At 59.0% G+C, this 16,442-nt stretch overlaps 2 protein-coding genes across 3 annotated transcripts in view; one reads left to right on the forward strand and one right to left on the reverse strand.

The window, feature by feature from the left end:
* Nucleotides 1-2,440: 2,440 nt before the first annotated feature.
* Nucleotides 2,441-9,680, forward strand: SNORC (secondary ossification center associated regulator of chondrocyte maturation). The gene is made up of 4 exons (XM_023259817.2): nt 2,441-3,150; nt 3,519-3,690; nt 9,256-9,438; nt 9,520-9,680. The coding sequence occupies exons 2-4, from the start codon at nt 3,618-3,620 to the stop codon at nt 9,627-9,629; spliced, it is 366 nt and encodes a 121-aa protein (XP_023115585.1). The 5' UTR covers nt 2,441-3,150; nt 3,519-3,617; the 3' UTR covers nt 9,630-9,680.
* A 1,873-nt stretch (nt 9,681-11,553) lies between these two features.
* NGEF (neuronal guanine nucleotide exchange factor) overlaps nt 11,554-16,442 on the reverse strand; it is a 37,269-nt gene continuing 32,380 nt past the window's right edge. Inside the window, exons 8-13 of one of the 2 annotated variants that reach the window (XM_045034632.1) lie at nt 16,149-16,238; nt 14,964-15,127; nt 14,555-14,710; nt 13,875-13,972; nt 13,043-13,147; nt 11,554-12,524 (exon numbers count right to left, since the gene is read on the reverse strand). In XM_045034632.1, coding sequence (XP_044890567.1) covers nt 12,334-12,524; nt 13,043-13,147; nt 13,875-13,972; nt 14,555-14,710; nt 14,964-15,127; nt 16,149-16,238 — 804 coding nt within the window. In that variant the 3' untranslated portion in view covers nt 11,554-12,333. The remainder of the gene's footprint in view (nt 12,525-13,042; nt 13,148-13,874; nt 13,973-14,554; nt 14,711-14,963; nt 15,128-16,148; nt 16,239-16,442) is intronic. The other variant, XM_023259813.2, reaches the window with a different exon arrangement.

Raw genomic sequence — 16,442 nt, forward strand, 5'->3', positions numbered from 1 at the left:
AACAGAGTTCACTCTAGGTATTTCAAACCGAAGAGATTTAATGCAGGGATATGTTATAAGGATGTCTAAAGGACTGAAGGAGCAAAAGAGAGAAGGGAAGGTTACTTATAAACAGACAACTGCAGCTAGGCAACTGACATCAGCCAGGGCTGGAGAGACATTACTCAGAGGCCACAGCACATTGCTGGGGCTGGATTTCAGCTACCTGGCAAGGACCCAGAGCCTGTACGTCCAACTTCATGTGGCTGCCCTTGAAGCCCCCACCACCTGACCCTTAGTCCCTGATGTTCTTACAGCCAATGCTGCTATAGCCAGGGTTGCTGTTAGAAATCTGGACAGGGGTGCCTGGGTGGCTGTCGGTTGAGTGTCTGATTCTTGATTTTGGCTCAGGTCATGATCCTGGGGTGGTGGGATCAAACTCTGTGCTGTCAGCACAGAGCCTGCTTGGGATTCTCTCTCTCCCTCCCTCTCTATCCCCCTACCCCAAATAATAAACATTTTTAAAAAACCTGAACAGAAAGAATCATTTTTCCTCACCCAGCTTGCATCTCATAGCAGTGCCTCCCATTGGTAGATGCTAAATGGAAGTCCACTTAGTAAGGAAGTCTCGGACTGTAATTTGGGGATCTGACTACTTATGTTGTTACGTTACATTTCAGGGCACAGAAAGTTGAAGATAGGAGACTGGGAGCAAAACCGCAACACAAACAAATGAATAAACAAATGAGAAGATGCTCAAAGTTAACTCTATCCCAGAAATCCCAACCGGTTGAATCCAAATACTGAGATCCTGTTGCATGCTGGGCATGGTGGCGCTAGGCTTTGGAAATGCATTGGGGAACAAAACACAGTCCCTGCTGTCCTGGGATTTACAGTCACAGGGTAGGGATAGACAGCCAATAAGCACTTCATCTAAAGGCACCATTACCTATATCTGACAAAGAATTTTTATCTTGATACACAACACACAAAACAAAAATAAATGTAGAAAGATAGACCACCCTGATAAATGGTCAAAGAAAATTGAGCAGACCATTCACAAAAGAGGATATTCCTTGGGTCCATAAATATGAAAGGGTGCTCAACTGTGTCAGTCATGGAAATGCAATCACAATGAGACACCACTACATACCTACAGCTTGGCTAGAAATTTAAAAAAAAAAAAAAAAGGCTGGCAACGCCACCAGGTGTGGCAAAGTGTGGAACAAGGATATGGTCCATTGGAACGAACACTTTGGAATCCTAGTCAGAAACATCTACAGAAGGTAAACATTATACCTACCCTCTGACCTGGCAATTCTATCGTTAGATTTACAACCAAGAGAAGTTCAAGTATACGTTCATGAAAAGACATGTGTAAGACTATCCATAGGAGCTGTATTCATGAAAGTTCAGACCTGGAAATCACCTAAATGGCCACATGGATAAAAGAAAGGTTAAAAGTTGTGACATATTGGGACACCTGGGTGGCTTAGTCAGTTTGGTGTCCGACTTCAGCTCGAGTCATGATCTCGCAGTTTGGAGTTCGAGCCCCACGTCAGGCTCTGTGCTGACGGCTCGGAGCCTGGAGCCTGTTTCGGATTCTGTGTCTCCCTCTCTCTCTGCCCCTCCCCTGCTCGTGCTCTGTCTCTCTCTCAAATATAAACATTTAAAATGAAAAAAGTTGTGACATATTTAGATAATTGAACACTATTCAATAAAAGCGAGTGAGCTGCTGCTACATGCAGCAATGTATGGATGAAACTCACAGAATGTTCAACAAAAAAAGCCAGATATAAGAGTTTATATCCCATTTATTTGAAGTTCGAGAGTAGACAAAACTCATCTTTGGTGATAGAAGACAGAATCGTGCTTTGGTGGTATTGATGGGGTAGAGGCAGGAAGGATCCTGCTGGTGTGCTCGAAATGTTCTGTATTGATTTGGATGGTGTTTCCACTGGTGTATATATGAATAGAAGCTCCACAAGCTGTAAACCTAAGATTTGTGCATTTCACAGTATGTATGTTATTCCTTAAAAAATTACCAACAAAAAAAAGCAAAAGAAATGAGAGTGTCATGTAAATGTAAGTGCTAAGAAGGAATTAAGTGATGTGATGGGTAGATGGGAGGTTGACTGACCAGAGCTGAGACCTGAATGGCGATGAGGAGGTAGCCACATAATGAGTGGAGGGACTTCCTGTGAGAGGGGACAGCAAGTGCAAAGGCCCTGAGGCAGGACCACGTTTGCTGTGTTGGAGGAACATAGTCAAGGCCAATGGACTGGAACACTGTAAGCAGGGCCAAAGCAAGCCTTTATTTAGGGTGGCTTTTTTTTTTTTTTCAACGTTTATTTATTTTTGGGACAGAGAGAGACAGAGCATGAATGGGGGAGGGGCAGAGAGAGAGGGAGACACAGAATCGGAAACAGGCTCCAGGCTCTGAGCCATCAGCCCAGAGCCCGACGTGGGGCTCGAACTCACGGACCGCGAGATCGTGACCTGGCTGAAGTCGGACGCTTAACCGACTGCGCCACCCAGGCGCCCCTAGGGTGGCTTTTTTAAGAGCGAGTGGAAAGCATGAAGGGTATGAGATACGGGGTGCTGGGTATACTTTCTCAGGAGTAAGGGAGAGAGAAACCTTTGATGACTTTTAATTCTGTGGCTAGGACATCTGGAAGGCCGGACGCTGGGGTTCCACTGACAGCAGGACTGGGGAGGCAGTGGAGTCAGGGTTGGTTTGGACACTTTAAAGTGGACCTACTTTTTAATATCCCTGGAGTTGTTGGGGAGGCAGTGGGCGGTGGGGCTGAAGTTCTGTGCCAGCCCCAGGCTAGGCACTCATGTCTGGAGCACACAGGTGGCACTCCCAGCTTCAGGCACCTGGGGGAACAGAGAGCAAGAAGGAACACAAGGTGTTTAATGACATGAGGTTTTCTGGAAAGAGACTCGAACTGCTGAGGGTTTGGATTGAGACTGTTTTAAAAGTGCTTCTTTAACAAGCTCTCTTGAGTGCTCTTCCCCACCAGGCACTGAGCGCCCCAAGGTGAGCAGACTGCCTGGGCTTCCGTGTCCAGAGCCAGAGCCGTAGGCACTGAAATGCAGATCCCAGGGCCCACCTGTGACCTTCTGATACGGAGTGCTGGAGGCATCTGCATTTTCCAAGTTCCCTGGGTGAGTCTTTTTGCATACTGAAGTTTGAGAATCTCTTACTTCCAGTGGCTGAGGAGTGTGTGTGTGTGTGTGTGTGTGTGTGTGTGTGTGTGTGTGTGTATGAGAGAGAGAGAGAGAGAGAGAAAGGGGGGCAAGGTGGGGGAGAGGAGAGAGGGAAAGAGAGCAATTTCCTCTTTCTTTCCCTCTCTGAGGGTGGGGCTACTCTGGAGTTCAGGAAAGCAGTCAGTTCTGTAAGCTTTGCTGTGTGTGTGTGTGTGTGTGTGTGTGTGTGTGTGTGTGCGCGCGCGCGTGCGCGTACACGCTAATGTGTGGGGGCGGGCACGGTGTCCCAGGAGGACAGAGTTTGCATTGATGAAAACCCTTCCCAGCCCTTTGATACCTCTTTCCCGCCGCTCTGAAGTTAACTAGCTCCGTCCTCCTGCATCCTGCTCTCCAACTGCACCAGCTGCCCTCGCTCACGGGCCAGGATGGGATTCTGTCTGGCCCTACGCATGGTGCTGCTGCTCCTGTCCGGGGTCCTGGCCCCTGCAGTACTCACAGGTAAGGGTGCTCCCTCAACTCTGCTGCCACCAGCCACCCAGGGCCAAGAAGCACCTAGAGCCGGATTCTCCACGGCCCACCGGGCAGAAGAAGCCCTTCCCTCACAGAAGGCGGAACCGCCATTTGGGGTGGTTCTTTGGAAGGCTCCTGGGAGACAGGCCGCCAGGAGCCGCGTTGGTGTCCTGGGAGTTGTTAGCCGCGGGGACGATGGCCCCCGAAGCAGGAGGGCAATTTAAGCAGCAGGGCCAGGGACGTTAGCTGCCTGGGGGGACATGGGGGTACCCCAGCATGCTAAAATCTGAAGGCTTCCAGTCAGGAAAGGGCACTAGGCACAGGGCAAGCAGCCGAGGGACCAGAGGCCCCAGGCTCCTAGACAGAAAACCACAGAGCCCTGCCGTTTTACGTTTCAACCCTGCAAGCCCTTCTCTGCTGGCTTTCTGAAATGTCCTTTCAGAGTGAAGACCCAGGTACTAGTCTCAGCCCGGGAAAAATTCCAGAAAGAGCACAGAGCCTGAGACTCCTTGGCAAAACCATGATGAGGACACTGGACTTGGGCTCTGTACTTAGGTCAAAACGGCTAGGTGTGGGATTCAGTGAGAAGGAAGGTCCCACCAGGCTCAGGGTGGCAGGCTGGCTGGACCTCAAGGCCCGGTCCTGGGCATGGCTCTAGGGCCCTCTGCTGGGAAGGGCTGTCCCAGGCCAGCTTCAAAGCCTGAGAGAGAAAAAGCCCAGGTAGTTCACGGATGGTCTTTCTCTGTTGGCTGTGAGGTGGGCCACAGGAGAAATATTTCAGGGCCCTTGTTGGGGGTGGTCCTGGGGCTAGAGGAATGAGTGGGAGGAGAGACCCCCGGAGACCTTCTCTGCAGCACCGACTTTGGGGGGAATGTCTGTGGATCTATAGGAGTGGCAGCTGGATGCCAGCCACATAAGCATGGCCCTGGGGAGAGTTACTGGGGGACGTGAGGCCCGGTGGGACAGCCACACTCAGGCACACACGCCAGGAAGAAGAGGGTGATGGCAAATTGCCTGTGGGCATGCAGGCCCCTCTAGACGTCCTAGGAAGAACCTCTGGTCCTTGGGACTGGTCCTTGCAGATCCCCCACCCCCCACCCCAGCCCTGCCTGGTGGTCAAAGTGGGTAGGGGTGAAGGTGCTGGCGCCTGCCTGCCCAGGCTCTGGGACCGTCTGGGGAGCTCCTGTCCAGTTTCTTGTTTCCAGAGTAGCCAGCTCTCCCAGCCCAGGATGCTGGCCAGAGGCCCTGGATCAGACTGCATACACAGCCTGGGTGGGTGGGCTTTGTCCACTGCCACAGGAATGTTTGGGGACGTGTTTGGCATCTCTGGGGCCTCACCCGGCCTCACCTCCCTCCACGTGTCCTACCGAGAACAGGCAGGCCAGCTCCACCCCGGAGTCTTTGGGGTTTTGGCCGGCTGTCATTCTTCCTGCCGTTTGGGGAGGGAGGATGTTTGGGAGCCTCTCGGCTACCCCACTTTGGGCCAGAAGCTCTGAGCAGGTGTGTATAGGGCCCAGCAGGCCCCCTGCCCTTTGCTCGGTGGGCTGGGGTCCTGTGGCAGGCAGACAGGCAGGCAGGGAAGGAGTGGCCCCGTGGCTGAGCTGCGGGCCCTGCCTGCCGTCCTCCGTCCTCCGTGTTGGTTGCCTGTGGCTGCCGCTACTGGGTAGGGGGAGCAGGCCAGGTTGAGCAGGCGGGAGGCCAGGCCAGGGATGAAAAGGCCCTTCATGGCTGGCACAAAGGCTGTCTGTGAGCACGGGTGCCTGGCCTCGGGGCCCAGTGGTCAGAGTGAGTGTTAAGCAAACCTATTTACCGAAAGGCAGGGCGGTGGAGGCGGTGCCCTTGGCGGTGTCCCCAGGCCCCTTACTTGTCCTGGTTTCCTTGGTCAGAGTTGCAGGACGTTGCTAACTCTGGCCTTTGGAGCTTAGATGTCCTCACAGATCCCCCGTGGGGTTCTCGGCTCACCTTCCGTGCCCGTGGGCTCATGTCTTTGTTCACGCAGGGCCCTCTGCCCGTCTTGCTTTCCCTCATCTTTGCTTGTCTGCAGACGGGGCCTCCTGCTGGCAAACTCCCTGACAACTTCTTCTGTTTATGGCTCCCCCAACATAGATTTGGGGGCAAAGGGGGTTATTGCCTTTAAACGTTGTTTTTCCCTTTTACTACAGCAAGTTGAGAAAATACAGAGACAGGTGTGCGTAAGAAAATGCTTTGGCCCCTTCCTGGCAGCTGTACTTCCTTCGCCGGAAGGCTGGTGGCCGAGTCCAGGTTGCAGTTCTGGGCTGTGTATGCTGCTGGGCCACCCCCCTGGGCTTGCAGGGAGCTGGCAGGCCTTTGGGATGCTGGATATTTGGGTGCAGGTGAGCCCTGGGCCAGCCTTTGGGGGTCTCCCATGATGGTCAGCTGCGGCAAATGGACAGCACACAGATCTGCCCGGCCCGTGTCCGGCCGGAGGGCCCCGGGGGCCAAGGCGGCAGCTGGTGATGGCGATGACAGCACAGTTACAACTTGGGGAGGCCACGAGAGGCATGGCCCAACCCCCATTTCACAGACTGGGAAGTGAAGTCGGGGAGAGGGGAGCAGAGTCAGCCTGCTGGGGTCCCGGGGTGACGTGACGGACCCAGCCCTCTTGATTTGGAAACCCATGGGTTCCAAACCCCCTAAAGCTTCAGGGACTGGTTAAGTGTCGGAGGAGGGGTTGGAGGAGGGTACACGCAGCAGGGATGAGGTGGCCTGGGCCAGTGTGTCTGGCAAGGAGAATCCAGGCTTCTGTGGGGAGCCACAGAGTAGGGCTGGGTTACTGGGAGCAGAAGGGGAGAAGGCCTGGGTGTGTCCCCAACTGCCCTGCTCTGAGGGCCCACTCTCCTCCAGAGATGGCTTCTGAGCTCTGGCAGAGGGCAGAAGTAGATGCTTACCTGGGCCTACTCCAGGCAGCTGAATCCCCAGATGCCACCCAGGTTGGCTGGGCCTGGTCCCCAGTAGCCCTGTGGTGGCTTCCCTGTCACCGGTGTATGGAGAGCAAGTGAGGGCCAGTGGTTTGTCTGTTTATCTGGGAAGATAGGCATTCTGTGAGCCCCACACTTCAGGGCCTAAGGGGTGGGCATTTTTCTTTGGCCTAGCCCCCGGGAGCCTGAGGCAAGCATGTCCGGGGGCCTGGCACTTTCCATAGCAGCTAAGAGGCTTGCAGACCCCTGCCCTCCCAGGCAGTGACAGAGGACGCCCGGCAGGGTTGCTTCCCCACTCTGCACAGTGTGGTCTTTGCAGCTGGTGGGAGGCCGGGGGGGCCCCCAGACATGGGCACTGCGGTTCAGCCTCAGGTCCTTCAGGTGGGAAGCTTCCCCTACACTGGGTGCCAGGGACCTTCTGCCCCCAGGAGGGCCCCTTGCCAGGGCTGTTTTCTGAACAGGGATGCTGGCTGGGGTAACCCCTGGGGAATAGGACAGTGGTCCCGGTCTGCAGGCTGAGCCTCAGAACTGACCCAGCCCAGGCCTGGGAGAGGCTGCAGGGACAGGGCGTCTTGGGGAGTCTTGTACAGTAGGGGGAAAGATTTTAAGTTGACAGCAAACTTGCAAGGATAATCCAGCGAGCTCTGGTACACTCTGCTTAGAGTCACTTTTGCCATAGTTGCTCTTCCTGTCTCTGTCTGAACCCGCCCCCACCCCCAATCTGAATGCTGACCAGTCTAGAGTTAGTTGTAGATGTCATGCCTTTCTGCCCCGAAATGCTTCTAAGAACAAGGATATTTTCTCACATAACTGGTCAGTTACCCAAGATAAGACACGGACATCGATACAGCACTGTTATCTAAGCTACATATTCACATTTCCCCAGTGGAGCCCGGGGTGCCCTTATCCAGGCATACGTGCTGCATTCTCACATCCTTAGTCTCTTACTTGGAACAGTTCCTCAGCCTTTCTTTGTCTTTCCTGACCTGGATGTTTTAGAAAGCACAGTTAATTTAAGACTGGCCCTGAATTTGGGCTTGGCGGACGTCTCCTCGCGATTTGCCCCAGGTGGGCACTGTTAGCAGGAAAGACCCAGAGCAGCCCCCCTCTAGAAGCCGGCGAGTCTGTAAGCAGCTTGGCTCTGGCCCGTCTGTGCCAGAGGGAGTTCTCAGGGGTGACGCCTGTAGAGGAAACGGTGCCCCAGGGACCTGCAGGTGGGTGGCTGGGGCTGCGTTAACTCCACAACCTCCCTGGCTTACACCTGGGAATTGCATCCTGTTGTTGCATCCTCCGGGGGGCTTCCCACTCCCGGCAGCACCCCGCGCAGTGCCCGCCTGAGCCTGGGTTTCCTCAGCTCTGAAGCAGGGATACGACCGTTCCCGGCCACGGAGCAGCTGGAGTCCACGAGGTGGTGCCGTGCTGCCCGCACTACCCTAAGGACGATGTGGGGGCTGGGCATCCCTGGGTCACACTCGAGATTAGGCGCTGGCGAGCCCTGACCCTGCCAAAGCCACCCCAGGGCTGGGGTGGGAAGGCGTGGAGACTGCCGGCCATTCTGGTCTTGACTGTTAAACTGGGCGCTGGGGCCTCCTGTTGGGGATGGACGGATGTGGGCCCAGGGTTCGGGAAGTGCCGTGGGGCTCCTCAGACCAGGACCCTCGGTGGGGAGGGGAGCACAATTGGCATAGCGGAGGTGGGGATATGGGGCTGGGGCTAGCACCCAGGCCTCTGAGTCTCAGCCTGCCCTGCTCCCTGGGCCTGCCAGGTCCTCCACACCTTGCTAACTCCCACCCCACGAGCAGAGAAAGGCTCCTGCAGAAAACACTGCACAGGGATTGATGTGCTGACTGAGCCCCAGCTTGTGTGGGGACAGGGGAGCAGCTCCCTTTTCTTGGGGCTTCCCTTACCCTGACCACAGACACCCCTGTGCACCCCTCTGGCCCTGTTCTCTCTGGAAGCAGCAATATGCTGGCATCACAGTTTCTCAAGATCTAGAGCCCCCTTGGGGTTTCAGCCTTGGGACACGGGGTGTGTGTGGGCGTCGGGCCCCATGGCCTGCGGGCTGCACGGCTCTGCCCGGGTGAGGACAAAGGAGGGGGCGCAGGTCTGCTCCTGGGCTGTGGAGTTTGCCTCCCCTCCCCACCTCCTGCAACAGTAGCCTCGTGGGGCTCTGGGGAGGCAGGGACCCTGGTTCCTGCAAGGAGAGTTGCCTCATCTCCCCGGCCTCTTCTCCCGAACGAAGGCGGACCCCTGCCTGCCTCGCAGGGGAAGGGAGCCCCTCGCCAGTGTCATCTCACCCAGGCCTACAGGGCCCTGCAGTTCAGATGAGGGACCGCAGTCTGTGCTGGGAGAGGTGAAGTGCCCCTGCTGCGGGCTCAGGCTCCTCACGGCCAACCCGTTGGTGCCCTTACTCCCCTCCTCCACCTCCGGGTCTGTCTTCACTGCAGCCCGGCCGCAATAAGCCCTCCGGGAGGGCCAGTGCAGCGCCCACCCCGCAGTCCCGCACACAGCGCCACCTCCGCGGCCGGTTAACCGCGCGGGGCCACGTCCCCGTCGGTCCCGCCGCCTGCGCCCCAGCGCCCCAGGGCCTCAGCGCCTGTCCTTGGCCTTGCAGCCGAGGGCCCGCAGGAACCCGCGCCCACCCTGTGGAACGAGCCCGCCGAGCTGCCGTCGGGAGAAGACCCCGTGGAGAGCACCAGCCCCGCCCGGGAGCCCGAGGCCACCGGGCCCCCGGCCCCCACCGCCGCGCCGAGCCCCGAGGACAGCACGGCGCGGGAGCGTCTGGACCAGGGTGGCGGTAGGCGCGGGCCGGGCGGGGGCGGGGGCGCGGGCGCGGCGGGGGCCGCGGGGCTGACCTGCCGCCCTCCGTCCTCCGCAGGCTCGCTGGGGCCCGGCGCCATCGCGGCCATCGTCATCGCCGCCCTGCTGGCCACCTGCGTGGTGCTGGCGCTCGTGGTCGTCGCGCTGAGAAAGTTTTCCGCCTCCTGAAGCGAATAAAGGGGCCGCGCCCCCGCCGCGGCGCGACTCGGCTCTACCCTCGGTGGCGCCCCGGTGTCTCGAGTGTGTCCGCGCGTCCGCGTGGGGGCGAGCGGGGCGGGCGACGACTCGCACCACGTGCGCGCGGGGCCGCCAGCAGGAACCGCGAGTGCTCGCGTAGGGGTCCCCCGCCCCCCAGCACAGCCCCGGTCCCCGCACCCCCTCCCCGTCCCAGCCCCTGTCCCGAGAAGTGCCCGGGGCCCGCCCCCTGCGCTCCCGCTCAGACTCAAGCGTGGCCGCGGGCGCAGGAGAGGGGCCGAGCCGTCGGGGCTCCCAGCCCAAGGCTGGATTATTTTGGGGCCCGATCTGGCCAGCCGGGCCCCATCTGCGGAGCTCCAGACCCGCCCCGCCAGCGTCCCCAGGAACCCCTCCGCCCCAGGGAGCCGCAGGAGCAACCCGGTTCCCAGACCGACCGCAGCCCCGGGCTGCCTCCCTCCTCCCAGCAGCTTGGCCCCGGCCCTCAGTTCTTGGTCGCGTCTTTTGTTTTCCCTGCTTCCTGGGAAACCTAGCTTTTATAATTTAGAAGGAGATTTAAAATAGAGGCTGAGCTGCTCGGAGCACAGCAGGGAAGAAGCCAGAACTGCGTCCCTTTGGAGTGAGAAGACTGGAGGCCCGGAGGAGGGGCCGTCTGCGCACCCGGGATGGTTTGATAGCCAGGGCCTGGGCGGCCTGTGCGTGGTGCCGGTGGAAGGAAGCTGTTCGTCTTCTTTCTCTGCTCTTTGTAGCAACTCTTTTGGCTTCACTGGCTTCCCTGAGCTCCAGACCACGCCTGCTCCAGCTAAGACCAGTGTCCTCCCCCTCCTGGATACTCCAGATGAGCACTCGCTCAAAACACACGAAGGGTTAAAAGTTTCTGCTTCTGTTATAAAGGACTGTTGTAAAACCGACCAGCTTTCATGCAGCGGTTTACATGACTTCATCGCACACAACCTCATAACCAAAGCCCTAGTCGGTACAGATGATCCGAATCAGCATGCTTCAAAAAGATAAACTGGACAAGGGCCAGAACCAAGGGTCACTCCCTCCCCTTTGCCCCAAGGTCCCCGCCCCCAAGAGCAGCACAGGGCTCAGGAATGGCCCCTCTCCCCCTCTGCCCACTCTTGGGGGCCTTGAGTGGGGGGTCTTCCCCCTGGGGGTGTAACAGAGGCCCGAGCATCAGTCCGTCACTGTTGAGCCAGAGTGTCGCACGTCTGCATCCTCAGAAATCCATGCAAGTCTCAAAGGGTCTGAGGTCTCAAGAACGCCAAGAGCCATGCTGTGGCCTGTGGGAAAAAGGCTAAGAAGTCCCACTTGACCCAAATCCCGGGCTTCTAACGAAAGGCCTGTTCCGGCACGGAGCAGAGTGCATCCCGGCAGAAAGAGCGTGGTCCCAGGTAGGGCTGGGCAGGGTCAGATTCCAGGCCCGCCACACTCCGGGACAGAACCAGGAGTGGGGCTGGGGTATCTGTGAGGGTTACCTGGGCTGGGGGAGGAGCCGCAGCCTTTGGGGGAACTTGCTAGCACCGAAAGTGGGAAGCAGTGCCCGAGGTATGAAGCCCCGGCCCCATGCCTGGCGTTAGACATCCTGTGGGACCACCACCCGCTGATGCCTCAGTCCCACCGTGGTTTTCCAAACACGAGTTCTCGCTTCCACTGTGGCAGAAGGGTGTCCCCGACTCCCTCAAACTGCCTCTTCTGTTTCTGGAATCCTTCCATTGGTGGAGCCCCAAATCTCCTTCCATTCTGAGATCCTAACCCTGGCTGCTTTTCCTTATCCTGGAGGCCATCTCAACCCCTTTCTTCAGGACCTGCCTCCTCCATTAGCCTTGAAAGGAGTTCTTCTCTCCCTGCCCCGAACCAAACACCTCATTCCCGTGTGCAGCAAGGCAATAAAGAGTAGACCTTCACCTCCTTTATTTTATACATGATGCTTCTTTTAATGCAGCCAAAAATGATATTTGCTTTTCTCGGAACCGAAACCGATACAGGATGCAGTGACCAATTCATTCCTTACAACACCTGGGCTCCTGAAGGGGCCAGAAGACACAAGTTACATCCAGCTTGTCAGGGAGCCAGAGGTGGCGTGGGCCCTCGGCCGAGCTCTGGTAGGCCTGCTGTGAAGCAGGGCCTGGCCGTGCAGCCAGAGGCTGGCGGAGGCTTGGGGAGGGGAGGACAGAGGCATTTGGTCTCTTGGTCCTTTGAATTGGAGACCAAGGGCTGCTCAGCAAGCTCAGGCAAGGGCGGGCCATCTGCACGCACGCACGGAGGATTCCGATGGCTTCCAGGGGAGAGAAGGACATGTGCAGGCGGTCACGACAGTCCTTCCACCCTGCCCTCGGCCAGGGACACTCCCGGTCTGGGGCTTCCTCCAGCGCCTGGGGAGGCGCCGATGCACCTCCGCCCCCTCTGAGAGACAAGAGGGACAGGTGGCATAATACTGTTGAAAATACACTTTCTCGTTTACAAATGCAGCAGAGGAAGGACGTAGGCACCCCTTCTCCCGTTTGCAAGCAAGGGGGCCGAGACGCACGTGGCAGGGGGAGGGGCGGGGGTGACTCCCGCGCGAGGCGCTTGCCGTCCCCCAGAGCCCTCCACCATCTGTCGGGGGCTGCCTGCCCCGCGGCGCTGCTCCAGACCGCCCACGTCCTTCCCCCAGGCTGGCGACCGAGGCCGGGGGTCATTGCCGATTTCGACTGCCCAGCTTCCTGCGGTCCTTATTCTGGCTGCGCTGAGGGTCGTCCATCTTGTGGACACGGAAACATTCTTTGAGGTTCTGGGACCGGATCTTGGGATTCAGGATCTCCTCAGTCATGGAGCTGGGGAACCAGCCTCTCTCCTGGTCATGCAGACGCTCGCCAAAGATCCACCCTGTGTAGAGAGGGGTCGGGGAGGGTAAGCAGCTCTTGTGGGGGTGAGAGCTGAGGGCTGAGCCCCCAGCCCGGCCAGGGAGTCCGGCTGGCCCCTCCAGAGGACACCTGCTCGACGAACCCCTGCCGGAGACAGGGAGTTTGGGTCTGTCTCCCCATAAGCTGGGAGAGCACTGCCCTGACCCCCTCCTGGGGAACGTGGTCCTAGGGTGCCACGGGGTGTCCCAAATATATTGACTTTGGAACCCATTCCCGAGCCCTCAGCAACGGTCGGCTGCCCAATGTGAGGCCAGGAGACCCCAGGGACGCCCCCCAAAGGGAGAGGTACCTAAGCTGACCACCTGGTGTCTGGAATGCCACCATCACTCTGTTGGGCAGCCTGTCTCTGAGCCCCGGCTTCATGACATCTGCTTCTGCACATGGGGTGTAGACACCCCCACCTTATCCCTCAGGCTGGTGCAGAGTCCCGGGGGTGGGGGCGGCACGAGTAGGAGATGCACCCAGACCCCCAGCCCTCACCGTCTTCCGTCTTTTCCAGGATGTTCAGGATGTCGGCCAACTCCAGGGTCAGCTCGTCTGGCTGCTGGGCCACATACGGGTGCACACACTGGACCTGAGGGCAGTCTGAGGGGAGGACGGGGAGGTGGCACGTCCTCGTCACCACGTCACCCGCCCTGCTCGGGACCCAGCAAACCCCGGACACCCCCCGTCGGCAGCAGGGCAGGCCTGCTTGTAACAGAGCACCCGGAAAGGGTCTGTTTGAGGGAGAGGAGAGTTTGGCTGCAGAGAAAACGTGACTAAGATAGCCAGGGGCCCTGAAGAAAAACAGTATATGGGTAAAGGGCTGGACGGGCTGGGAGGGGGTCTGATTTTGGACTTGAGAAGGCACTCCCTGGACCTGACGTGCTGGCCGCAGTTTGGGAGGCCCAGACTCGGCGAGCACAGGCAGGGTTAGGAGCTGCTGTGAGGCAGGTGCACGGGCACCCTTTTATATTTTGTAAGGTTTTCAGAGAGCGGGCAACCCCAAAAAGAACACTGGCATTTGTCTTCTGGGCCCAGATTCCTTTCGTTTCCTGGTGGTACCTGTCACTTAAGACTCAGCGACTTATCTCTTCACTAAGCACACAAATGTTTGCAAAGCTCAGGCAGCCCGATGCCACCATCAGGGTACTAAGCTCGCAGCTCACACACAGGCCCTCTGGGCCGGGGAAGCTGAGCTGGCCTCTGGGGGCTGGTAAGCACTGCCCCACCAGGAATGTGGAGAATGCCTGCCCCTCACCTGCGCTCATCCGTCCTCACCTGCCCTCGCCTGCCCCACCCAGCAGGCAGCCTCCTCCCTGAGGGCACTCACCCAGCAGCCGAGAAGTGAAGGAAACAAACTTGGTTCTCCGGTTGGGGGCCAGCGAGGTCATCCAACGCTTCATCTCACTCCTGGGACACAGAGGACGACTGCCGGAAACACAGAGCGACCGCCCTTCCTCCCCCCGGGGAGCTTGGTGCCCAAGCATCCCACGAGGCCACAGCAGGACAGCTCGGGGAGGGGGGGGGGGGGCAGAATCCGGGCAGAGGCACGGGGGAGTCCTGTAGACTCTCCCGACACACCTGAATGTCAGCTGGTGAGGGAGAGCCCTCCCGGACACCCCCAAAGGCACCCCGGAAACCGCAAGCTCTCAGACATGTCGTTGTCCCCGTCCGGATGGTGGGAGCTGGACGGAGATGGGTGGGGTGGCCTGTGAGCTCTGGCGGGGACAAGCGCCGGGGTGATGAGATGGCCCCGGTGCTGTCCAGGGATGTGGTGCACTGGTCAGCCTGGCCCGAGGCTTCTACGTCTCATTAGAAAAGGCCCTTCCAGGGTCCGGGCCCCAGAGGGCACACACACGCACCCCCGACAGAAGCCCTGCCCTTGGGGCCTGGGCGGCCAGGGGGCCACGAAGCATGTGCCGAACCAGAGCCCTGGTCCGCCAGGGAAGGAGGCACGGAGGTGCCGTGGGGCCGGGGCTGGGGCCGGGGCCGGCGGTGCTGGGCACTCACTGCGAGGTCGCCTTCAGCATGTAGGTGGCCTCCCGGTCGTCCGCATTCTCCAGCAGCCGCAGGATGAACACGTTGGCCAGCGTCTGGCCCTGGTCCTCCAGCTCCTCCACGCGGAGGAGGCCTCTCGGGGCCGAGTCAAACACTTGGTACTTGTCTCTGGGGACCGAGGGGGGCAGGGTTGAGGGTGCCGGCCCCCAGGAGGCCCCAGGGTCCCAGGGAACCACCCTGCCAGTCCTGCTGGCCCCACCGTTTGGCCACGCCTCACCTCATTCTGGAAGCCCCGGATGTCAACACGGGTCCCTCTCACCCCGAGACTTCCTCCTCCCACCGCCCCACCGTGGCCCCCAGGCCAGTTAAGCCTCATCCTCCGCTGTTCCTGCTCCGCAGCGGCAGCAACCTCACTGCTTACCCAGGAATCTGCCGGCAGATCACCAGCAGGTCGTTGAAGAGGAAGAGGTAAATTTCCCGGAAGAGTTTCTTGGTCCGCAGGGTTCGGGATGTCTTGGGCCCCGCCATCTGCCGCAGCTCGCCCTGCTTCAGCAGCCAGCGGGAGTGGGAGATGATGGGCACCGACTGGGTGGGTGGGGGGTGGCGTCAGAACAGCTGTGCCCCCTCCCCCCCCCCGCCCTGTACTCCCCCGAGGTCCCCCTGGGCCTCGGTGGAGTCCTAACCCGAGGGACAGCTTGGGGGTGCTGCAATGGGGGGTTGAGGGGAAGGAGCAGTCCTGGGCAAATGTAGGAAGGGCAGCATGTGTGTGTGTGTGTGTGTGTGTGTGTGCGCGCACGTGCACAAGGGTGCACGCTCCCATGGACACGTATGTGGCTGTATGTGTATCTGTGCCTGTGTAGCTGTGCATTTGTCTGTTGTGCATGTGTCTGTGTGTGCTTCTGTGTATATGTGCTTGTGTCTATGGGGACTTGTGTCTGTACCTGTGTGAGGGTCGTCGTTCCCTACCAGGCTCAGCCCGTGTGATGCGGAATCAGAAGGGGAGCCAAGGTCACAGGGGAGAGGAGAACTGGGTCCCCTGGGGCAAGGAGGCCAGGTCTGCAGGTCCCCACTGCATGGCTCGGGGACGGGTTCCTGGCGGTGGTCGGCCCAGCAGGTGGAGATACGGCAGGAGCCCAGAAGGCCACGTGTGCGTCCTCACCTGGGGCTCACCTCCTAAACATGGCATGACCTCAGGGACCCTCAGTGTGTGCTCATGTGACCACGTCACCAGAAACCCAGGCCCCTGGGACCCTTGGGGCCTGAAGCTTTATGTAAAGTTGGGGCAGATTGGTAACTGCTGTCAGACTTTCAGGTTCCCCCGGTTTAAGAATCCTTGGAATGGTCCCTGTCACGCGCTTCGTGTCAACTAACTGCTCCAGGTCACACGGACAAGAGCAGGTGGCTCCAGGGTCCTGGCACACCATCTCTCAGAAGGCAAGCGCAGGCCAATGTGACGGCCTGGTCACGGGGGGCTCTTGGGGCCGGCTAGGGGTGTCAAGAGACCTCAATGAAGGCGACACCGAACTGAGACCCAAGGGTGGCCCATCACTGAGTTCGACCAGGCCAGCCCGGCTGGGTGGGGACACACGGACGGGCACGGGTTCACCTTGATCTTAAACTCCATCTTCTTCTGAATGCTGATCATCTGCTCCGTGCGGCTCATTTTCCTGACGCCCTCGTTGCACGCTTTCACCACCTGGCAGAAGACGGGGGACACGTGAGGCCACCTGCAGCCAGCCGCTCCCCCGCCACTGCCTTTGGCCCGCTCAGGCCCCCGAGGGTGAGCAGCCGCTGCCTGCAGCGGAGACTGGCTGGCCACAGCTCCCGGTTCTGGGGGAGAGGGTTAGCGTCTTGTCCCTGCTAGAAAGGACACTCCAGAGCGCACATAGAATGATGCCTG

Source organism: Felis catus, chromosome C1 (genome assembly GCF_018350175.1).
Source record: "Felis catus isolate Fca126 chromosome C1, F.catus_Fca126_mat1.0, whole genome shotgun sequence".
In the NCBI taxonomy this organism is placed as follows: Eukaryota; Metazoa; Chordata; class Mammalia; order Carnivora; family Felidae; genus Felis; species Felis catus.

Bases quoted from the DNA above. Each gene is read 5' to 3' on its own strand.
- SNORC (XM_023259817.2), top strand. From the start codon at position 3,618: ATGGGATTCTGTCTGGCCCTACGCATGGTGCTGCTGCTCCTGTCCGGG. The intron at 3,691-9,255 runs GTAAGGGTGCTC...TTGGCCTTGCAG, and splicing joins GGCCCCTGCAGTACTCACAG to CCGAGGGCCCGCAGGAACCC. The intron at 9,439-9,519 runs GTAGGCGCGGGC...CGTCCTCCGCAG, and splicing joins GCGTCTGGACCAGGGTGGCG to GCTCGCTGGGGCCCGGCGCC.